Source organism: Charadrius vociferus, unplaced genomic scaffold, assembly GCF_000708025.1.
Source record: "Charadrius vociferus isolate BGI_N301 unplaced genomic scaffold, ASM70802v2 scaffold185, whole genome shotgun sequence".
Classification (NCBI taxonomy): Eukaryota; Metazoa; Chordata; class Aves; order Charadriiformes; family Charadriidae; genus Charadrius; species Charadrius vociferus.
In genome coordinates, this window is record NW_009648955.1 from 800,328 (window position 1) to 825,151 (window position 24,824).

The window sequence follows — 24,824 nt, forward strand, 5'->3', positions numbered from 1 at the left end:
TAATTGTACACCATTATCCCAAAGAGTAACCAGAAATACAGGAATAACGTGATGCTTAGCGAAAAGATGGGATCATTTAGGAAGGTATTAAAAACCAGAAGCAGAGGTAATGCCCATCAAGATGGTTTTACGGAAAACAGCTTGTTATCAAAATCCATTTTATTTCTCTAATGACTTACATGATTAGTAGATAGAAGTAATTACATAGACATATTTAAATTTTAGTATTGTCTGTGATTTAATATTATCTTCAGAGGGGGAAAAAACAGATTCAGAGGGTCACTCACAACTCATTCACAAAGTACAAGAGCAGAAAATAAAGACAGAGAGGATTGAAAAAATTTTAAGATATCATTTAGTCTATCCCCTGCCCAAATGCTTCACTGTCCCAACGTCTTTCCTGAAAGGGGTTTATCAAACTTGTTCTTAAAACCTTCCATGATGGAGATCACTTCAGATCTTCCACGTCATTTCTATCCAAGTTTCCTCAATCTTTTCTGTAAGAGCTGATATCCCCATGCATTGCCTCAGGAATCTTTTCAGTCTGCACATTTCTTTTTCTTGAATTTGGAGCTTCATCAATGTTTAAATGAAACCACAGGGTTCCACTAGACAGAGTGTGCTTCCCTAGGAGGGATAGATGGGCTTAAAATGAAGACGACAATCTACAGGGAGTGCGTGGCTCTACGTAGCACTGTCTTATCAACATCATCTTTACCAATTACAAATGTTCAAAGACCATAAGGCAGACAAAAAACCTTTTTTTAAAAGTTGTGTTAGAAGTTGGGCTTTAAAAAATAAATGCTACATTATTTTTACTTACATTCTAAATTGCCTTTGGAGTAAATCTGAGTCATGACATTGAGTTTTTCACTGCAACCACTAAAACTAATAACAGTTTGTGGGGTGTTTTTCATTCTAAAATAAGGGAATCATCTCCTGTAATGACTTGTTTCCAGGAGCGAAGGCTTTGACTAAAAAACAAACCACTGCATAATGTGAAAACCATTGTTCCTTGTAAAAGAGCCAGCAATTTTCAAATGCAGCACAACTTTCCAGAAATAAGTGGGAAGCTGGAACTACACAGACATTTTATCAGATAACATGAAAGAAAACAAAACAATCTCACACTTCTCAGCAGGTGCAGAGGAGAGCAGGCGTCATTTGGCAGCTGAGGGACTGAATGGGGTTCCTGCGTTTCAGAGCTGTCCAGAATCTGGAGCTGCTCCGAGTGTCAGAGTTATTCACCAGCAGTGCTGGACCTGAAGATTTTCTAATATATTCTGGCCCTCAGAAATTCAGGAACAAATATGTGGACAGAGAGAGCAAGTATCTCAGAAACAAGGGTATATATTAAGCTCTCATGTCTATGCCTAGGGATCTCAGAAAGGGTTGGGTTAAAAAGAATAGGGAAATCTCAGGAACTCCTGCTGAGATACACAAAATTTCAAGGTTGTTTTTATTTTATAAAAAGAAGACATTTAGTTGGTTGTCTGCATCACTAGGTATGCGTTTGTATCCCTTAAAAAAAAAAAAAGTAAGTCAAAACCTGGCCTAATGATCTTTTTAGCATACATAGTTTCTGACAAGCTTTACTACTGCTTTTCTTCTACAACCTAAATGGAAAACAAGGTTTAACTGAAGCTACTGGATAGAGAGTACTACGCAAAGTAGGGGGGCAGCTGGGGCACTGTACGATTGTCACCTCTCAGCGGCTCTATAGCACTGAGTTTCATACAACATCACCACCCAGAATGACTAGGAAGCCAGCAGTCACTGAGCTATTACCTTGTGTCTTTGCATGGTAGAATTTAATTCGGTTCGACTGCCACATCAAAATGCAGCTCGTGCAAGGTGCTAATGACAGGTTTCTGCAATTCCATGCTTTCAACTACAATTTATTCTCTTGGATAGAATCTAGTAGGGCATAAGGCATTTTATTCATGAGAATATATGGAAATAAAGGAGAAATATCACCAAAATGCAGCCATGCTCTTTTCATGACCAATCTGTGGGGGCCTCCACCTATTTAAAATTTTAATACTGTTTTAGAGCTCTCAGCAGTGCTAGTGACTAAAACATTGGAAAATGGCTCCTCGGACATAAAAGGGGCAAGATGACAAAGCAGTAAGACGATGATTGAGACCTGTCATTCCTCCATGCATAGTAGCACTTATTTCCATCATGGGATGCAGCTAGCAGATACAGGGACTTCCTTATCCACTATGATTTATATCAGGACTTGATGCTGTTCTGTAAACAAAGCATATTTAAAGAGAAAACATACTGGATATACATACAAAGCACTGCACTGTAATGGTTCTTGCTAGCTAATTACAGGCTCAAAGTGATCTCCAGTACCAACAGGAGATACTGCTAGCTCACTACCCTACACAGAGGGTTCTTGCAAAATGTTTTTGGTCACTGGTACTAAAAACCATCATGCTCCCCTAGGTCTGAGCCTTTTCCACATGGAAAGGATTGGGTATTTCATGGGAATGAGCTTTCCACATCCTGGACAGCTTTTTACCCCCCAAGCAAGAGGAGGTCTGATCCCTGAGCATGTAGCAGCTTGCTCTAGCTGGGGACCTCAAAACCTTCCCAGCAGACAGAGGAGGAAATCTGGGCCACCCTCGCACATCCACCTGGCAGCCACATGGCGCACTTCCACACAGCAGACGCCCAAACTGGGGCAGATGGCACAGCAAAGATGGCTTCAGCATCATTCATGTGCTGAACAAATACAGCATAAGAAGAAAACCCAACATCAGCTAACCCAGGAGGCTGGATACTGCATAGAGGAACTCATTCATGAATGATATGACAGCACAGTGGCAATTGCTGAGGAAAAGGTAGAGTGGACAACAACGTGCAGTCACCTCTTCAGCCCCTCTAGCATCATCATTTGCTGTTTACAAGTCAGCTCCTACCATGGGTCTGTGCCGTGACAAAGCACCTGGAAAGAAGCAGATCTTTTCATGCCATCAAGTGCAAGACCAACGCAAATACATGCAGACTTCCTAGCCTCATATCTCTGTAATTATAAATCTACCCACCAGGATGAAATTCAAATAAAAGGAATTGTCTCTTTCTTTAAACTTTGGAAAGCTTCTGTTAGAAAAAAGAACAATACTGAAAAGAAAGTTGTAATATGAAATTTTCTAAATGTAAATTCAATTTTGTCTCACGTGATACATGAGCCGAACATTAATGACATCTCAAGAGTCTGAATTCCAGTCAAACCAAAATCATAATTAATTTTTTCAGGAGGCTACTAAATGCCCATGGCACTGGAAAGTCTGCGGGAACTACTTCAGTGCTTCTGTGCTGTAAAACTTAAGTACAAAATCTTAAACATGTACATGATTAACCAGGTCTCATCAGCTCTCCTTGGACTGCCAGGTTTCCCTATGGAGCCCCAGTCTCCCAGCATGCAAATACACACACACACACAGTGTTAGCATAACGTGGTTGCCACATAACTGATTTTAAAAAGCAACATGCAACACAGCCCATTAGAAAATACTAGGAGGCTGTGGGGGAAGAAAAATAACCCCAGTTCAAGCCACTGATGTTAGAGAATTCTTGATGTAACACATTTGCTGAAAACATCTACAATCAATTACTGAGACAGAAATAGGAGTGTGGAAAGCAACTGCCTTTAAATAACAGACTGTTTATGCACTTAAAACTGTTCCTTATGTTTTTTTCCATGGGACAGAGCCTATGTGACTGGATTAGATACAATTAACCCCTTATTTCCTATGGGATCCTGGGGGCTTCTTTAAGAATCAGCATTGACCACCTTTCACGCTGCAGCAGAGTCCTGGTTAAATAAAAGGTCTTTAAGGTGTAGAAGGGTTGCTATGAAATATGCCTAACATCTCCTCTTCAAGGAAAATCTTATTTAACTGAGAACTGCTAGTGAAAGCAATGAGATGCGGACAATGCCAGATTGCTCAGGCACTGACTTATGTTTGCTCCAGTTCCAGCCTCCGGTAAAAGTCCTTAAGATTTAGGAATGTTATTGAGTTTTTTGGAAATGCCATGTTAGCATGTTAGAAGTGTGGCCGGCATGTCAAGGGAGGTGATTCTCCCACTCTACACCACTCTCATGAGACTCCACCTGGAATATTGCGTCCAGCTCTGGAGCCCACAACATAAGAAGGACATTGACCTGTTGGAGCAAGTCCAGAGGAAGGCCACAAAGATGATCAGAGGACTGGAGCACCTCTCCTCTGAAGACAGGCTGAGAGAGTTGGGCTTGTTCAGCCTGGAGAAGAGAAGACTCCAGGGACACCTTATAGCAGCTTTCCAGTGTCTGAAGGGCACCTACAAGAAAGCTGGAGAGGGACTTTTTGCAAGGGCATGTAGGGATGGGATGAGGGGTAATGGCTTCAAACTGGAAGAGGGGAGATTTAGATTAGATATTAGGAAAAAAAAATCACTCTGAGGGTGGTGAGGCACTGGAACAAATTGCCCAGAGAAGTTGTGGAGGCCCCATTCCTGAAAGTGTTCAAGGCCAGGCTGGGTGGGGGTTTGACCAACCTGGTCTAGTGGAAGGCATCCCTGCCCATGGCAGGGGGGTTGGAACTAGATGATCTTCACGGTCCTTTCCAACCTAAACCATTCTATGACTCTATGATTCTATGTCCTACCAGCTTGTCTCCCTAAGTCTCACTTTCTATAGATAAAGCAGGAGAGATTGTGTAAGAGCAGATCTATCCTGACCATTTGTGTTGCTACCTGCTGCCTAGTTCTATCTCCAAGCAGAGGGTGGCACCTGGCCCAGTCTCATGTTTCGGCCACTCACCAGAGCGCTGCTTTGGGACCTTTTGCACTGAACACTGCACAAACTAGACTGACACAACTCATTTTAATTTCCATCACACAGCTTCAGTCATGCACTGAAAAAAAACAGCGTGCAAAACAAAGGCCAACTATTATGCAAAAGAGAGAAAAGAAAATGTAAGGCTTAAATTTAAATCTGTAAACAATTACAAAGAGATCAGACTGACTACACAGAATGAATAATCTTATAAGTATGATGCCTATGTTCACTTCTTTGAGTTACTTCTTGCTGTAATAACTGGATAAACCAAAATATGAAATAGATACTGGCAAATTAGGTTATTTAATATTAAATTAAATAATAATTAATACAATAACTGCTTGTTTTCAGACACAGCTTCTTTTTATAAGCTTTCTTTTTTTAATTTTCAGAATATATTCTATTTCCAAACCTAAATAGCTCTCTCATCATTTAACAGAAAGGCAAAGTGCCTTGGAGCACAAGAGCAGGAAATCAGCACTACAGAATTCCCTTTCAGAAGACATTTGAATTTTATGTAATAAGCAAGGCCTGTGACAAAATTATGTGTAATGTAATGTAATTGTATCATTTCTCAAAGTTTTACATAATGACTTTCTGTTTCTAAATAGTACTTCATTATTGGGAGCAGGAGAATGTAATTGTTCTCTGGGTGCTGCTAATAGCTCCTAAGGGCACGATCAATCCTGCTGAGACATATAATTCATGCACTGTTTGCTTCTGATACAGCTACATTTGCGAAAGTAATGCAGTGATTAGATTCCTCCAGAATAAATGTGTCTATAAATCCCTGTCTTGCAAACATTACTAACAGCTACATCCAGTAAAAGACTTGGGCCACTGGCATGAGGCTGAGGCAGAACTAACATCTCCAACTGAATCATCATTTAAATAAATAAAAACAAAAAGCATCTCCTCACAGCTATTGCTTAACCCTAGACTCATTTACAATCACGAGGTGCCTTGCTATCTAACTTTAGTCCATTCGGTGCCTGAGGTGCTGCTCCGTCACCTCTCAGCAGAAACTGTCCAAGTTTCTCAAGCCCTTTTCCCACATGAGAGAAATCGGAGTCACGACATTAAGCTTTCTCCTGCCACGTTTTTGGAAAGACTGAATCTGATAGGCATTTAACACAGCATGAGCAGAATTAGATGCCTTCACAAAAAGCAACTGAGGACACTCATAAAAAACAGAGGCTATTTTAGCAGTCTGTGAGTGCTCATGAAGGGAGATCTCTCTCTGCAGCCCCTCAAGCCAGAGAACAGTGCCCTCAGCTACCTCAGGCTAAACATGATCCTAAGTAATGATCCAGGTACACACAGAAATTACACAAACTGAACAAAGGGTAAGATTCATCTCTCCAAATTAAGATATCTGCACCAGAGCTAGCTGGAAAAAATGAGTGGGTTTAGGGCATAATTCATCTCATTTAAGGAATGTACCTAAAAGTCATAATGTGCATCACTCCTTGGGATTGTTTTTCCCACACTGACTATAAAGAGAGCCCTAAAAAGCTATATTAGATATAAATGTATGCACTGCAGACTGCTAAAGTTAGCTGAAATCAGTCTTGCACTAAGCATTTATTAATAATTTAACTAACCAGAAACATGGACAAAAGTGAGTCAGTGCATTGTTTTAACATTATTTATGTTACCATTGGACTGAGCAGAGAACAGAAAGATGAAACACAGACTGAAAAGACACAAATTTTTCCTAACCCTGGAGAAAGTCATATTTACATATGTCCTTGTACACAATAATAACGTACTGGTTTCCACCAGCTCCACATACGCCACTAATGTACAAAAACTAAATTCTGAAGTCAATAAAAAAAAAAAGGGAGTAGGAGCCTTGATAAACCTATAGGACTCCTATGGCAGTCCAAAGAGATTTTCACACACAGCTTTGTAACCACGACAATTTTTATTTGGTTTCATGGACACTGTCATGGATTCTTCCCAGAACATGAATATAATCAGTTTGTTTCAGTACATTTCCAAAACAGTCTTGAAGACGACTGTTATTATTTACCTTACAGAAAGGCTGATTCTCAGAGCTTTATTCCCATTTGCAAGGTGTATAGTGCTTGGGTATAATTGTACTGAGTTGCTCTTTCCACAATCGCCTGTTTCCAACACGTATATAATATAAGGAAAGACTGGCTATATGAAGGCATATTTCCAGTGTTCATGCAGCATCTAGTAGCATGGAGCCGCTATGCAGACCTGGTTGAGACTTCATGAACAATATTACATTAAAAATTTTTAATCATACCTTCTCTTGGCCTGACATTATAGTTATAGGTCATCTATGTGAAGATCAACTGAAGCACATGTAATTTTGCCTGGTGCAGTGATCTGCTCATGGATTCACTACATGGGCAGAATTGAAACCTAAATTTCCTGTAGGATGACATAGGAATTTTTGTACTTTACGAGCAAATGAGAACTACACGTCTACTTTAAAAAAAAAAACAATACCATTGTCCCATGCATCACCTCTTGTTCACACTAGTCTCTAATTTGGAATATGTCCTCATCTGCCCGGTGAATCTTACCAGTATGTCTTTCACTTTCTTTGGCATAGTCTGCCTTCCAGGAGAGCATCACTGATTGTCTTCTGAGTGTTCAATTAGGTGGTACCTCAGACAGGCACATATTGTAATTTTCCTGCAAATGACTCATTTGAGGAGAGTCAAACATTATAACTATCACAATACCATAGAGGAAAAAAGACAAGAGAAACAAGAGAAACAACAAAAAACAAGGGAAATGACCGGTAAATCCCCAATTGCGTTTTGCAGTCCTCATTAGAAGAAAGAGAGTAAGTAATCCCTAATTGAAAGAAAGCAGAACTCAGAGACCAGCACTTGCATGTCATCTGTTTCATCTCTGCTTTCTCCTTGAGCACAAGCCAGCTGCAGCATAACTAATGTTGGCTGTGTTGGCTATGGTCATCTTTCATGGTCTAATTGTTGCCTATGGTCTTTTTTAATTACCCATATTTTAAATTTCCTCTTTTCATTACCTATTTTCCCATATTAATCACAGCTTGCCACCTATGTTTTTCTTACTTTCATGTGCTATCTCCTCTTTCATTTCATTATGTTAGTGTTTTCTTTTTCCTCCTTTGGCTAAGCAGCAGCTCATTTAGGTGGGAGCTCTTACACATGCCTTCAGTCCAAGCAGCCCCTCCTGTATGGGCAGAATTTGGTTTCACATCAGAGGCAGAGCAGTTTCGCCATGGGTGGAGGAAAGGGAGAGTTCAGCAATGAGGATCAGCCTGCAAGCTTCAGGTGAGAGCTTGACACTCCCCAAAAAGCAAGAGTGGAGGACTGTCAGAGCAGGAGGTGGGAATAGGCTAAGAGAGTAGGCACCTTACCTACCCACCATTGGACAAGATCTTCTCTTTCTGCTTGCTCTCCCTTTGCCTTTCCAGCCCCTAGAGCATGCACCTCCAGCTGAATCTCTCTAGTAGGGCCTCAAGAATATTACTCACTCCTTCATCACAGCCATCCAGTGCCACACTGAGCTTTGCTCTCTGTTTCCCACACTTACAGATGAGTAGGGCACCACCTTAGCCCCCAAACCTGCCCACCCTGGGGTAGGTAGGGTATAAGAGGAGGTATATAGTCAGTCCCCATGCCACCTTGGGACTAACTAGGCACGAGGCATCTGAGGAGACAGCGCAGACAGCTCAGCTGGACATTTTGCAGGAGGGTGGGATGCTCCTCTGCAGCCTCCAATGTTATTGTGGCCCTGAGGAACTTCAAGACTGCCCCCCCCCCCTTCTCTTTTTGATGTATCACAGCCACTTTAGCTCTAAATCAAACTCTTCCACACCCAGCCATAAACTTCTCGCATCTCCAAATGTTGTCAGCGGCACATTCTCAAAAAAATGACCCAGGGAGGAGGAGGAGGGCTTAATATATTTGATTCCAAGTTTGACAGATTGAGCCCACTCAAAGCTCTCAGCAGTCTGCAGTAGTCACATTGACAGTAACCACCCAAGAGCATAAATATAAACAAACACACTTGCACAGCACTTGGTAATAAAATGGAGGTAATAATTTACCTCACCCAGCGGACAATAAAAATTAAAAACCTGGGGGGAAGACTTGTGATCCCTCAAGTCATATTCAGTGGTGTACCCTCAACCCCCTCACAAACACAACAACAGGAAGGCTAATTGTGGTGTGCTTGCCCAGATTAATGTGTTGCAACCCGAGGCAGCACTCTGAAGATTTAGCCTCTGAGCTGTCAGGCAGTAACTGTCAATCCCCTGAAGGAAAGGGAAAAGTCATGTTGGTCTCTGCAATCTTTCCACTATAAGCAATATACATCAGCTCCAGTACCACACCAAATCCAGTCGAGGTCTTTAATATAAATAGAACCACAAAGAGACGTAAAACTTTGTCCGTCTTCCCTGTCCCTCTGTATTGTGGTACTGAGGCCTGAAGGAAGCTGAGGGCTGAAGCAGGCCTGGCCTTGAAGAAGACAGGCTGGGAGACCTCTCAGGCTCCCTTCCATCCCTGTTTCCTTTGATTGCTGACTGGTCAAAACAGAGCAACTCCTAAATGCATGTCTAACTTCAGCCTCTAACCTCTTAAAAAAAACCAATTTAAAATAGATAAGAAAATAGTCTTAGCCTTTCCTTTAAATGGGGGATGTCCCCCACTTTAAAAAGAAGAAATGATCTATGCACTTAGCACTTAGATGACATTCCTAAGCCAAGTTCAGACACTACACAAATTGCACTGTTTCCTTAAGAAAATTATAGACTGGTGCTTTTCACTAAAAATTGGTATTACTTTTCATTTTCACTGGGACTTTTTATTTCTGGATCTTAAAGCCCTTGGCAAAGGTAAACAACTGCGAAATAAACCTTTGAAGGAGTGCAGTTCTAGCATCTATGTGTTGTATACGAAATTGGTTATGAATGTATAATTTAGGGCTTCAAGGAAAATTTTAAAGCCAGGTATAAATTAAGGACCTAACACTGCTCTCGATGAAGTGTGTTGGAACATGACTGGACTCTAAATGACCACTGGAGGTTACTGTTTCCCCACAGAAACTCAATGAGTCAAGCATTATGCTAATTCTTTTCAATTATTAAAGACAGGCATCCTTAATATCAACGGCTGCAAATTGCTCCCACATATTGCAAGCTGTGTTGAGTGTGTTTGGCGGGGCAAGGAGAGGGGATTTGAGCATGCAAGCATAGAGATGCTGTTGGAGAAAGATTTCTTGTTGCTTATTATTATTATTTGTTATTAATATATGTATTACCACAGGACTTAGAAACTCAACATTTACTAAGTTTCTGATGTGTGAAATGCTCTGCAGACTGGAAATGCTGCCCTAGCCACCCATGGCCTTAGTGAAGAGACAACAGACTGTTGCAGGCAGATAAATATCCATCAAAGGGTACTGACTGGTGTGACAGACAACAGCATCCACACTCCAGCAGCCACATCATCACCATGTCCTGGAAGAAATTACAGACAGAGAGCTATTTTAAGGGAAGATCCAAGGGGAGACCGTAAAGCTGGTTTGCATGTGTTTACAGAGGTTGCTCTGCAGTGCATTGTGCAGAATGAGCCTTATTGGTGTACCCCTGAAAACCGGTGAGCAGGTAATCTTGACTTTCTGGGGCAACTGGGGGAAGCGACCAACATCTTTGGTATGAATGAGAGATGCCAGGGTGGTAATATGACTGATTAACTCTGTTTTCAGGTGTTAGCCACTGTCGGTACCTTGTATTACTGCTTTAACACATCACTTCACCTTAGAGGTTGTGAGAAGGTGGTTTTTTTAGGATAGATGTAGTATCACCCTCCTTCGCCTATATTACTTTTGTTCAGAGCTTGCTGAAATTTTTCTGTGCAGCACTGGAGAGCTTTAGGTATGTGCTGCAAATTGGAGATAATAATTGCCTTTTTTCTGTCTCACGTGTTCGAAGGAAAGCTCTGAGAGGCAGCTGTCACATTTTAATATCCATTTGTTTAACACCTGTTCAACAGATCTGGACAAGGGCCCCTAGAAATTCCTTCAGTACAAGTAGTAAAACCAATAATAATAATAAGGTGATTCTAACTCTCAAAATATCTTCAAAGAGTAGACACAGGCCATAATATTATAAGTCATGTCAGGAAGAGCCTAATAGCAGTTTAACCACCAGAACCTGATCTTCTCCCTCAGTATTGGCAGCCCGAGGTGCCTAATGGCATGTTAGACGCAGCACAACAAGAGGAGATCAATGTGACACAAAAAGAAAAAAACCCCAACCCAGTGGTGTGTGGAGAAAGCATTCAGTCAAGCACAGGGGAAGCAGCTGCTTTGTCATCTGTAAGGCTCTGTAAAATACCACAATCTGAAAAGAATAAAAGAATTTTAAAAATAGCACTCCATTTTCCCTTCTTTAAAGATTTGTCACCCCCATCATTTCCTTTTCTTTAAAGTTCTCCTCACCATCAAAGCCTTTTAACTTTAATATTAAAGTGACATATTGCTTTTTTCTTCTTTGCTTTTATTTGGGGGGGTGGGGGAGGATTTGAATATTTTCCTTCATTGTTGGATATATTTTCTTCAATGTAAAACTGGTTTTGAAATTCTAAGCAGGTTTAGGAGTTCTGGTAAAATTTCAACAACCTTTTGTTTATTTAATTAAAAAAAAAAACCAACTGTGATTTAAATCTCTGTCATACTGTGCAAGGACATTAGAGTAATCTTCTCAGCTGTTTCACTGAAAGCCTTTCTGCAGGTAAAGCCAAACGAGGCACAAGAGGAAGTTCATCTTCCAAGGTTTTGGGTCTGGTTGTCTCCCTAACACCCTCCCCCAGCATGGGCTGGCATCCTCAGTTTGGTAATAGGATTCAGAGTCTTTCTCCTTTCAGTTGTGACTTTGAATCTGGGTGAGGTTGGAGGTTAATAGTAACCATTGCTTCTTGAACAGGTAATGGTTGAACACTGCAGGCCAGACTGTCATTGGTACAAGCCATTTTGTAATCCTTCTACCAGGATCTGAGTGGAAACAGTAATAGGTAGGTTCACATTTAGGGGTAAATCACTGCTAGAGCACCATTCAAGTCCTCAACCAGAAAACAGGCAAAATTATCCTGATGCAATGAGCAGTGCAAATGACTCAGTGGGTAAACTGTCCCCACTGGCAAATACAAAACAAATGGCTTAGCAAGCAATATTTTTATTAAAGGCAGAAAAACAAAATGCCTCTAACAGGGAGATAAACAGGGTAACAATAATTCATTCTCAAAGCATAACTGTAATTTATAGTCTTTTCTTCCGGGGAGAGAACAGCCATGCCAGCTGGATGCCTTTCCCCTCCTCTACCACTGTTCACCAATGGTGTGAGATTTTACAGCCCTTCAATGCCCCGTCTCAGCTGAGCAGGCTGATTGCAGGTCGCCCTCGGCTCTGCCCCAGCTGCTCCATCATCCACCACTTCCCACCAGTCCTTTCTCCCCCACGGCCTGGCGCCTCACAGCATGAGGACATCCCTCCTCCTGTCTTTCTGGGTGGTGCAAAGGACTCGGCTGGAAGGTGCCAGTTCTGCCTGCTGCTTTCTGACCAGCCCATGAAAGAAGGCAGATTTCACGCACCTCCAAGAGCAAAGACAGCCAGAAAATGGCCCTCAGAGCAGCAGGACGTGCTGATGGCTTTCCCATGTCTCAAGAAAAATTACTTCTGGGAGGGAGACGGAGAGGAAGCAAGCGGGGGCGAAGGGAGGAATGGCATACCGGAGTCGGTCCCCTGGCAGGAGCAAGTACAAACACTTATGTCCAGATGCTCAAGCAGAGTCACGATGCTGAAACTTAAAAGGAAACAAGAAAATTCAATTAGTGTCATACTTTTTCTGTTTTGCAGGTTTAGGAGCTCCCAGGAGGTGCAAATGTAGCCTACATAAAGCCTAGGCAATATTGTGTTTTATCACGGGTGGAATAAAAAAGAATTTAAGGAATCCTTGTTTCCAATGGGAAAATCATCCCTGTCTTGTGCTGCAAGTACCTCTCAACAAAGAATGCTGGTAGTGATAAAAGCTTATGCAAACTTCTGAAGGAATGATCCCCAAGATCCTTAAATATTAATTTTATAGGACTCAGTTAATGTCTTTGCTGCAGAAAACTGTAAGGCCGACAGAGACAGGATTGGTAAGCTCTGAACCAGCTCTTGTAACAGCAAACAGTTCTCTAGAGCAAATAGCATCATTATCAATAAAAATGACATCTCATTTACTGCAGTTTTTGTAAGAACACCTATTCCGTTCACAGAAATCTGCTGTTGATTGGAAAAGGCAGCAGTTTTCAAAGTAGTGAGAGAAATTACCTGCCGTCTTCTGTATCTAGCATTTACTTTCCTCCCTTCATTTAGCTGCCTTGATAGCAAAACTTATTTAACTAAATTACTGCAGCCTGCTCAGGCAGACACAGTTATATCAAGATAAGGGTGTTAATATATTTATAGGTGGTACGAACTAATATTCATATCAGCTTAGGGGTTATACAGATTTAAATACATTTCTATTTTTCCCCCAATCATTGAGTAGAGGCAAGCCTTCTGAATAAACAATAGCTATAGTAAGCATGCACAATAGTTGGTAAACTCTTATATCAGCTTGATTCAATTGCTAAAATTGAGATAAAAACTATCTCCCAGGCTGCTAACGGCCAGAAAAGTTTTTAAGGTAAAAAAATAGTGTTTTGCTGGTGGATTTATTTTAACTCCAGAGTTAGACAAATTTCAGACAGTGCACGCTGACAAAATGACACATTCAGTGGTTCCATTTTGACTGGGACCATTACAATATTGTTTGATCCTGTCCCTCTTCTTCTAGAGATAATTTCTGTTTTTTTCCAAGCAGGACACAAAAAGAGTGTGTCTGCCTTATGGCAGCACTAGGGCAGTGGGGGTTTGGCTCACAATGATGTGAAATAACCGATAAATAGATGGATATATTACAGCAGAGCTGGCAATTACCAGTTGATAATGAAACTGTCACGGGTTATCTAAGAGGGAACTTGTCTGGCCATGCAGAGTCCCGAGTAATACATAACTTTTGATTACCTTGTCATCAAATAGTTCAGCATGTATTCAATAACATATTAAACTTAGCTTGTAATAGGGAGGCCACATGTCAAAGCGTTCTTCAAAAATTTACTATTGACATTTTTATAACATCTTGATAAATTACTCAGTTAATTTGGTCATATTTTCTTAAAACTGAGAGCGGTGGCTGTTTGAAGCTCTGAGCATGCAGTAACCATTCTGATCAAGATGAAAGGAGGAGCAGGGAGCACAACTCACCCATTTCAGAGAATGCTCTTCCTAATCACAATCAAAGCTATCAAAGACTTCTTTGTAGAGGAGGTGAGAAATTTTTCAATTAATCGTTCCCACCTACCCAGTGCCGAATCTTGACTTGCTAAAAATTTTTGTAGAAAAGATTTAGCCCTGAGAGATTTCTTCATATTCAAAAAAAAAAAAAAAAGGAAATGCAAGTTTTCAAAACATTGTATGGTTTTATTTGAGGAGAAAAGTTACGGTTTGCATATTCACAGAATTCACAGAATTTACAGAATGGTTAGGGTTGGAAGGGACCTCTGGAGATCATCTAGTCCAACCCCCCTGCCAGAGCAGGGTCACCTACAGCAGGTTGCACAGGACAGCGTCCAGGCGGGTTTTGAATGTCTCCAGAGTGGGAGACTCCACCACCTCTCTGGGCAGCCTGTTCCAGTGCTCCACTACCCTCAAAGTAAAGAAGTTCCTTCTCATGTTAAGATGGAACTTCCTATGTTCAAGTTTATGCCCATTACCCCTCGTCCTATCACTGGGCGCCACTGAAAAAAGACTGCTCCCATCCCCCTGGCATCCTCCCATTAAGTATTTGTATGTATTAATAAGATCCCCCCTCAATCTTCTTTTCTCTAGACTAAAGAGACCCAAGTCCCTCAGCCTTTCCTCATAAGAAAGGTGCTCCAGTCCCCTAATCATCTTTGTTGCCCTTTGCTGGACCCTCTCCAGCAGTTCCCTGTCTTTCTTGAACTGGGGAGCCCAGAACTGGACACAGTACTCCAGATGCGGTCTCACCAGGGCAGAGTAGAGGGGGAGGATGACCTCCCTCGACCTGCTGGCCACACTCTTCTTGATGCACCCCAGGATGCCATTCGCCTTCTTGGCCGCCAGGGCACATTGCTGGCTCATGGTCATCCTGTTGTCCACCAGGACTCCCAGGTCCCTCTCCACAGAGCTGCTCTCCAGGAGGTCAGCCCCCAACCTGTACTGGTGCATGGGGTTATTCCTCCCCAGGTGCAGTACCCTACACTTACCCTTGTTGAACTTCATAAGGTTTCTTTCTGCCCAACTCTCCAGCCTGGCGAGGTCACGCTGTAAGGCAGCACAGCCTTCTGGCGTGTCAGCCACTCCTCCCAGTTTTGTGTCATCAGCAAACTTGCTGATGGTACACTCTATCCCTTCATCCAGATCATTGATGAATATGTTGAACAAGACTGGGCCCAGTACTGACCCCTGAGGGACACCACTTGTTACTAACCTCCAACTAGACTCTGCACCACTAACCACAACCCTCTGAGCTCTATCTGTAAGCCAGTTCTCAAAGTATTCAGTTTTGAAATTTAAGCAAAACCACCATATACTTTCACCTGAGCTCTGTGCTCTAAAGATTTTTAGTCACAAACACTTCTGAGATTTTAATTTTGCATTGTAACTAAAAAGAACATTTTGGAACTTGGAAATCCTCCCACTTGCCTTTTTACTTTTTTTCCCTCTGAGAATTAGGAAAGGTTTGAATAGTTTCAATGGACATAGAAGTCACAGGTGGAGACAACTGTCAGTGGGATGCTTCGACATGGTCTCATCTTTTTTCTCCAAAACAAGTTTTCGGCAAATAAAATTTCAAAAGATATAAAATTTCAAAAGATAGTGAAACTATTCCATCTAATTTTTCTTATCAGCTTTGACCATGTTATTTACCTTTCCTTCCACTAACATACTGCTTGCTTCCTATCTCTATCTTGATCTCTTCAGGTTTGCTAAAAGAGCTTGGCTACAAAAATGCTACAGGAGAAAAGACAAATATCTGAATAAAAGATAAACCCAGGTCATCAGTAAGTTGCTGTGCAGGAGGGGTCACCATGCTCCTCTTGCTGAATCATTTCCATGGGCAATGTATTGCAAACTTACCATGAATATCTTGAGACAGAAGAAAGTAATTACTGTAAAATTTTGAAGCCACAAAACTTTATGAAAATTGTAGATATTAAATGTTATTGGTTCTACTAAATCTGAGATCATGCAGGCTGAAAGTTTGTCCAGTAAGAACCAGAGCTATGTGTCCTCATAACTTTGATATAGTACAGCTTTACTGCCACCTTTTTCTGAAGCACAAGTTGGGGACCTTATTAAAGGAAGCACATAAATTCATAGCGTATTTCACTTACTTCTAAAGGAATAAAACAAGTCTTACTTTTTAACATGTTCTGCCACTTGGAAGGACACTAGCAACCAGTAGATTTTAATCTAGGTTTTGCAGAAAGAAGATATCTACTTGATCTCTTTTGATACAACTCTTGGTGGAAATTTTGTCAACAAAATCACTTATTTTTATCTTCGAATGATGTCTTGAAAAAGATATGATGTTAAAGGTTTATTTCTCAGCTGAGAGAGGAAAAAAATAAAAAAGAATGGGACTGTTATTCCATAGTCAATCTGAGTCTGTCTAACCATTACCTTCCTCTCTGGGTTATGACTTTCAGTTCTACCACCAATAAATTTCAGAAGCTTTATTGTGGTTACAGTTGGGAGCCTCAGCCCTGTTATGTCTGGTTATCTCAGTCTCACGATCCATTTGATACAACCTAAACCTAATCCATTAGTAGTTATTTTCCCACTTAGGACCACAGCCATTATTTCCCCTCTGATACACGAAGAGACATAAAAATAGACAGCAAAGAAAACTCAGGTGACAGATGCCATATTGTAGAGGTCATAGTCAGAAGTCTTCTATGCAGCATCAACAAAACCTAAATTAATCATAACTGACAGATAATACAAAAATAAATAAATAAATAGAAGGTTCAAACACAACAATGATACACTGGGAGTAGAGAAGAACAGTTCAATGTTTCTCTCAGGAGAGAGAAATCAAATTTCTCGTTCTGTGAGCAGCAGAGATGATGAAACTTGGTTTCCTGCAGATCTGTATCTCAAGACTGTGCTCTCCTCTGGACTCTCTGATGTCTAAGCAACACGATTCCACATCAGCTTCTCCACTGATGGGGCATGAATCTTCTGCCTCCTCCACCTGACCAACTATTTTCACAAAGCTTGTAGGGTTTTGTTTTGTTTTGTTTTGTTTTGTTTTATATATATATCTTTACCTTTCTGACAAGTTTGGATGAAATCAGCTCACATGTCCAAAAGTTTGGGAACAGTGTGGGCAGGACTGTGGACAACTGATCAACAGACAGACAAATGCAGCAAGCTTTCATAATTCTGGTTTGCTCAGAAAAAATAGATTAAAATAAAAACCTGTCCTTGAATCAAAAGTTGAACATACCTGTTATTTGTGGGGTTAAATAGAGAAAGGCGGGGGGGAGACGGGAGACAATTCAGTGGGACTACACCTCAGAAAGGACTCAAAGAGAGAGAGGGATTCGATAGAGGTTAGATACAGATATGGAAAAGAGGAAGTAAATTCTGAGAAGACAAAGGTTGCAGTGGGAGAGGGAGAGGGCGGTGGGGGAGGTGAGCTGGCTGATGAGACAAGGAGCTCAGGACCTTGGCAGGCCGTTGTTGTCACAGCCTCTGTCACCTCACCTTTCTTCTGATTTGACTTCAGTGCTACAAAGATGCTGCAAATCTCTTAACATCCAGAAAACACAGCTCACAGGCGCCACTATATGGAACCCAATGTAGGTCAGAAAATTACCCAAGGACAGAACTAAGCTCAAAACCAAGGAGACTGGGGGTGGTGGATTCGCCATCCCTGGAGGTGTTTAAAAAAAGGGTAGATGTGGTACTTGGGGACATGGTTCAGAAGTGGTTTTGTCAGGGTAGGTTGATGGTTGGACTTGATCATCTTAAAGGTCCCTTCCTACCTTAGCGATTCTATGAGATTGTGGGTGGGGGTGGGTGTTGTGTCCTGTTCTTCACACCTGACATCTTCCAATTCATGCTGCTTTTGAAGAGGGGAGGGAGAAAAATCATCCACTTTCCTGAAAATTACAGAGCAGAAGTAGTGTGCCTGTGCAGGCGGAGAGCAGGAGAGTTGCTTAGCTGCCATGTCACGACATGCCATAGGAGGATAATGAGAGGGGATGACCAGAAAACAGCAACAGAACCTCTTGTTCCACATCTGAGAGTTGGAAAAGAGGAAAAGCCCCACATCTACTGGAAAAAACCCACTGTCACGAGAAAACCAGTTCCTTGGAAATGACAGCAGGAGTCTCGTTTCTGACAGCCTGAAAGCAAAACTCTGCCACATCATCCCCAGAAATGGTCTGAATCACATTTGCTGAGAGTGAAGAAAGGAGTCACAGGCACAATAGGTGCTGCTTATCCCCAAGCTATTCTGTGACTCATCTGTTGGTACACTTTTCATCTGAATAATTCTCAGAAAACTTCTGAAGCTCACTAAGCCAAAAAAAAAAAAAAATTAAAAGAGGCAATGGCATTTTCCATTTAAATAACATCTCTCTTTCTTTGAGCTATTCCATGCAAGAAGAGACAGAGTGAGCTGGCTGCTTTCACTTACCGATAAACTAATATGAGTGAAGTAACGGCTTTTATGAATGTGTGTTCATTTGGGGTAATGGACTTTCTCTACAGGATATAAGTATGTTTGAGTGCTACCACTGCTCATGGTGTGGGTAGAAGCGCTGCCTCCCTGGGCTGTGGTGTTCCTGCGTTTCTCTCTGGCTACCGCACTGTGCTTACCTGTTTGTTGCACTTGAATCACAGCAAAGGCAAAGGTTGTGGAGGACTGGCAAGTGACTGACTGAAATCTAGCTTGTTTTAGTGTCCAACTGCTGGCTTGTACGGAATTAATTCATGTCCATAACATTTCATTATCTCTTTAATAATTAAGCTCAATCTTGTCTAGCTCGGTGTTTGAATAACATGTAAATCAGAGTACCACCCTGGTTAGAAATGGGCCAAATTGGTGCCAAATTCTGTATCACATTCAGTTTTCAGCAAGTTGAATTTTGAGGCACAAATTCAGACTGGCCCCATTGATACGTTGCAGCAGATGAGTTATTCTCTTCTGCAGTGAGTGCTGGTAAGCAACATCCAAACGTAGGAGCCCCATTTCCACTTGGGCAGAGATGTTGAATTCAGCCTCTCCTCCCATGGAGGGGGAGTGTAAGAAAAGGCCCCCACTTTCGATGTGTGATTGCTGTGGTGATAAAAAAGGGATCCATAAATCCTTCCTTCAGCAGCCTGAGCAGACACAAGTGAAGGTATGAAAGGCTAGACAAGAACCCAAGCAGATCTCCTGGTTTTGCCCACAGAAAGGAATGAAGGTGGTACTTACATCTCTGTCCTCAACAACTGGGAGGCATCTACCTTGAACCGAACTCAGCAGAAGCTACGCAGATATTTACAGAATCACAGAACGGTCAGGGTTGGAAGGGACCTCTGGAGGTCATCCGGTCCAACCCCCCCGCCAGAGCAGGGTCACCTACAGCAGGTTGCACAGGACGGTGTCCAGGCAGGTTTTGAATGTCTCCAGAGTGGGAGACTCCACCACCTCTCTGGGCAGCCTGTTCCAGTGCTCTGCCACCCTCAAAGTAAAGAAGTTCCTCCTCATGTTTACATGGAACTTCCTATGTTCAAGTTTGTGTTACCTTTGACACTCTAATCCCTAAAGCTGTGCAGATGAGATCCTGTATTGTCCCGTAGTGAAGACTAAATTGATTTAGGCTCCAGATTTCAAATTAAATAAAACCACAAACCCTATTTAAAAAACAAACAAGTAAACCATGTTGCATCCATCTCTAAATGAAATTTACAACCTTGACCTTAAAGTCAAGGCTTTAACAGGGATTTGAAGATTGAACCAAATTAACTTTTCTTCCCAAGATATAATCCAGTAAGAACAGTGTCATTTGGTTCTGTGCAGCATACGTGTGCTCTGAAAGGATTTTTTACAGAGCTGAGAAATCAAGCTCAGCAACATAATGTTTTCCCTCTTGAAGTACTTCAGAAGCTTTGCCCTGGACCAAGGCTTGGCGAGCTGCTGCAGCACTTCCACCTCTTCAGTCCTCTGCTTGCCAGGACTGGCAGTATTGACCTCTTCAGGTCACTCCCCTGACTGCAACCTGCCCCACGTAATCCTGAAAAACATTCCTAGGAAATGTTGAGCAGGGAAATTATATTGCACAGCCATGTGTCATTTACACACAACAGCTCGCCAGAAAACATGAGGCAACATCTATAAGAGTGAGCCTTTTTATGGTTGAGTGTATGGCAAACATCTCAAGCTTTAATTTCATCCTGCTACCAGTGCTACGGGGCTCTGAACTTCATCAGAAAAGAAGCTTATTAATGATTCAGCTGTGGGAACTCCAACTGATTTGAAGGAGAAAATGTACCCTTTGAAAAAGATCTGATGGAAGTCTTCTCTTTCAAATCACTCCTCAAGATCTGCTTCTGTTATGACATCCTTCAGCCATATAACGATCCTGACATGTTAGTGGCAGTCAGGGACAATCCACATTCCTTATTAAAGGTGTTTTCTAATGATTCAGAAACACTGTGCTGGGACCATATGATAATTTATACCATCTTGTGATATCCTCACCATCCTTCCTTCCTTCCTACCTCTTTCCTCCTTAAACTTATTTGTTACATTTTTTACAAGATCCCGTCCTCCTCTGGTATTGGGGCAGCACGAGATGCTGGTCAGATTGCACTAATCCTGCAACCGAAGTTCTGCACGATATCTGTGTGGATGTCTATGTATACATACTTATATGCATGTATAAATGCTCACAGGCAAGTGTGTATATGTATATGCGTATATATATATATACACACACACACCCACACCCCCCTCCACACATACCCTCTTCGTTCTCAGAAAAATTACCTGGAGCTGCCTACAGCAGAGCTTTCAAATACAAAATGATTCACACTTTATGTATGTTTAAAAATCTTAAAAAGCAAAAGTAAACAAGTCAAAATTCTCTTAAGTAAATTTTTAGTATCTGATGGGAGGAATATTTGGTTTTTAAGGGATATGAATTAGTTCCCTTAAACACACGTAATGACATTACTTGAGAAATGAAATATACTTAGCAGTATCAAATAAGAGATTACATCTGTCAGAATAACTATCTTTAAGGAAAATGTTCAAACACAAAACTTTTAATACTTCTTTCCCTTGCAAGTCATACAAGATAAAACTAAATGTGCCATCATTCTAAGTGAATTTTAAGACTTACAGAATCACTGCTTGTTTTACTACCTCTATATACATTGTAGAATTGCTTACAATATGAAAGATGTTTGCCAATAAAGTGGTAGGTAAAGCATGACAAGCTAAGCTGAAAATGCTTTTAGGCTATTAGTGCTAGGGACAGGGGTTGTTTATTGCTATGGATGACAGCCAGCCCTCTTTGAAATCACTTAAGAGCTTTGCCACCATGACTTCATGCAGGCCACTGTGATGGGACACAGACCGGGGTCTCATTTTTGTTACCTGGCTTGACTACTTCAACCAGTAATACTGGTGCATGGAAAAAATAAACATAAGGAATAATGAAATATCAGCTCATTATCACATTTGGGAAAGAAATCTTGCAGTATCCTGGCAAGTTCACATAAGCAGGTACAGACAGATTCTGGTCCCATTTTCACAGGTAACCCCAATAAAGTCAGTGGTGTATCTGAGAGCAGCTTTACTGCTTATGCAGCAAGCTCCCAGTTCACTCACGAGTGCAATATGCTGCTCCACAGGCTGCTCCCTACATAGACCCTATTGCAGTCAAGACTATAAACTTCTGTGTTTGGATGCCCAACTTCACATGCTGCTTTAAGAGGCTGTCAGTGACTTTTCTCCAGTGCTGAGTAACATCAGCTGAGTTTCATGCTTTGGCCATGAACTTAAAGGACAGAGCAGCACAGCCCCAGTCCCATTAAGACCTCAGGTGGCTGCTTGACAGACTCCTGGTCCCAGCTTTGAACACAGTATCCTTTTCCCTCCCCACCTGAAAGCTCTTTAAAGGTTTCACATCCAGCTGAATGGTACATCAGTGGCAGATGATTTAATAAAAGCAGCGGAGTGGCTCTGAAAAGTCTTCATCTGGGGGTTACAACAGAGATTTAGAAAGCCTTGGAACTGCCTGCTCACAACCCCGCACACATTAGAGCAGCCTTACTGCTCACCACTTCCAAAGCCACCCTGGCACCTGGGGACTTTGCCCACCCATAGGACTTTCAGCCACATAACAGCAACCAGGAGGGAGGTAAAAGCTGATGCTGTGGTTTAACACGATACAGAAGTTTCCTCAACAAAGCTGAATTCCCTGATGCCTGAAAAAAAAAAAAAAAAACCCACAAGTGAGTAACACGCTGTCTGGACAGCATGAAGCTGTCTCCTAGAGGAAAGACCTCTGTTTCGTGCTGCCCTTCGGATTCCCAAATAGTGTTTCCCTTGTCAGGTAAGAAGGAGCGTTCACAAAAGTCACTGTTATCGCAGTACATATGCGAGAATATCAAGGTCAGAGACAGCCAATTTGTAAAGCTGAGTTATGCTAAACAGAACACTATACTATAAATTAGAATATTATACTAAAACCTTTGCTGCTGGAAAGCCTCCAGACATCTTACTATGTCTCAGAACCAACCTGAAGGTGAAGATTACTCATCACCTTCTGTCAATCAGGCTAACAAATCAGGTGTACACAGTAAAACGGCTTTTTTATTAGAAGCCCTTGGTTGTTATGTACATTGAGCAGCTGCTCAGAGGACAGAAGTAGCTGCTGTGGATGAGACATTGTCATTCTCAGCTCCTGTTTCAAGCCATTTGTGGCATCGTGGAAAGCAGTATCAAAAGTACTGGCAGAAATCGTTGCAATATACTCAAAGATAAATAAAAACTGGAACAGCTGCACAAAGTTGATGATTTAAAATATATAAAAGCTCTAGAAATCAGGTGTTGGGCAGTTAAAGTCTGTGGAGAAGATTGTTAAAGCTGCACAGAGAAAGGTCAAAGATCACCTCTTTCCATCTGCCTTTATTCTAGCTGTCTCCTTGCTTCTTGGACCATGCTGTGTGTTTGCGGCTGAAGCTCCTGGCTAAGCTGTGGACTTTCTCTAAAGATTGTCTCATCTCCCTGAGTAAATCTGAGGTGGCAATTTGGACTTCCCAAGCTGTAAGCCACTCAAGCACCCGTTTCCGTCTCTAGCAACACAGAAAAGAGATGCTATCCAGTAAACTACTTACTGCTGTTGCTGAACTGCGGATCAACTCCAAGTTTTCATGCATGCGCTAAATATTTTGCATAATAGAAGAGTTCAAATACTCTTTTATAATATAGTAGAAAAGCTCCTGACCAGAATTTAAACACGCTTATTAAACCAGACTTGACAGGTCTCCAGAACAACATAACCAAGTGATATTCCAAAACATGTCCTGAAAAATCACTATGACCAACAGAAATTACTTCAAAATTAAATTACCTGTGCACTTAGATTGTAACTCTATTCAGACTGAATTAGGCCCCGTTGAATATAATGCCATAGATTCACCACCTTCTTCCTTTATTTGCTATGCCCTAGAGTTTGGGTATTTATTTCTTTTAATAATCTACAGAAAGGGACAGATGTTAGTGTCCTTGTAACTAGCAGGCTTTCCATATATCCTTATGCCCACAATTTAGCCTCAGCACAGCTTAAGTATTGCTTTTACTGTCAAAAAAAAAACCCCAAGCAAATAAACTGCCCCTGTTCCAAGAACAAATTCACCTGACGGTGTGCCAGATTCTCTCTCTTTACACCATCAGAAGGAAGAAGAACCATCTTCTGGTCACTCAAAAGGAAAATAAACCCATTTGAGAAGTGTTAGGCATTCATGAGTCACAGATTCCCACAAAACTCTCTCTCTACTATCTGGCAGTAAAGTCTATGTCCCCAGAGTGCATCTGCGTGCCAAAGGAGTGAGCCACAGGAAAAGGATTTATTTTATCCCCATTTAAATACTCATGTACAACTAAATAAATACACGCGACGCTCTGCTGCAACCAAGTCCATAGGAAGAGCAGCGCAGTGCTCCACGGGCACATATTGCCATAAAGGTGCTGAATGGCAAACCAGGGCTGGGTTCACCAAAGCCCCTTAAACTGGGACAGGGATGAACCTGAAGTGTCCTGTGCAAGTCCCTGGGGTTCACCAGACACCACTCTGGCTATCTTTTGTGTACCTTATTTCACAAGGTATTTGTTTGAGAAAGAAAAAAAAAATCTATCAACTTGCAAAAAGTGAATAAAGAAATCTAAAGGAAACTAAAGTTTCCATGTGTCTCTCAACTCTTATAGTCTCTCTAAGAAAAAAAAAAAAAAGTAATAAATGCCTAACATTTGGTGCAATGCAGTGTATTCCAAGGGCGAGAACTTTTGTTCTTCAGAATTATTTTTATAATGTCACCTCTGCCAAGAATGATTTAAGAGCTTCCAGATAAAGGAATGAATTTCATCAGAGGCAGAGAGATCACCTCAAGTCTCCCTTCAGCTTCTTGAATAAAACACCTTCCCCAGCCCTCTCCAGCATCTCACTGCTTCACTCAGAAGTGGGACTTTAAAGCAAAGGAGATTATTTGTGTCTCAGTCTAAAGGACATCTTTTAAAAATTAAGAGAGTAAACATAAGTGCACTGAGTAGAGATGAGTTTGTTGACTAAGCTTTAGACAGCATTAAAAGTGAAACTATCTTAAACCAAGTGTATCCAAGTTACTC

At 41.5% G+C, this 24,824-nt stretch overlaps 1 protein-coding gene across 1 annotated transcript in view; it reads left to right on the forward strand.

Annotated features, from left to right (window-relative positions):
* Positions 1-8,077: 8,077 nt before the first annotated feature.
* IRAK1BP1 (interleukin-1 receptor-associated kinase 1 binding protein 1) overlaps positions 8,078-24,824 on the forward strand; it is a 64,252-nt gene continuing 47,505 nt past the window's right edge. The window contains exons 1-2 of the mRNA XM_009887514.1: positions 8,078-8,130; positions 12,128-12,617. Coding sequence (XP_009885816.1) covers positions 8,078-8,130; positions 12,128-12,617 — 543 coding nt within the window. The remainder of the gene's footprint in view (positions 8,131-12,127; positions 12,618-24,824) is intronic.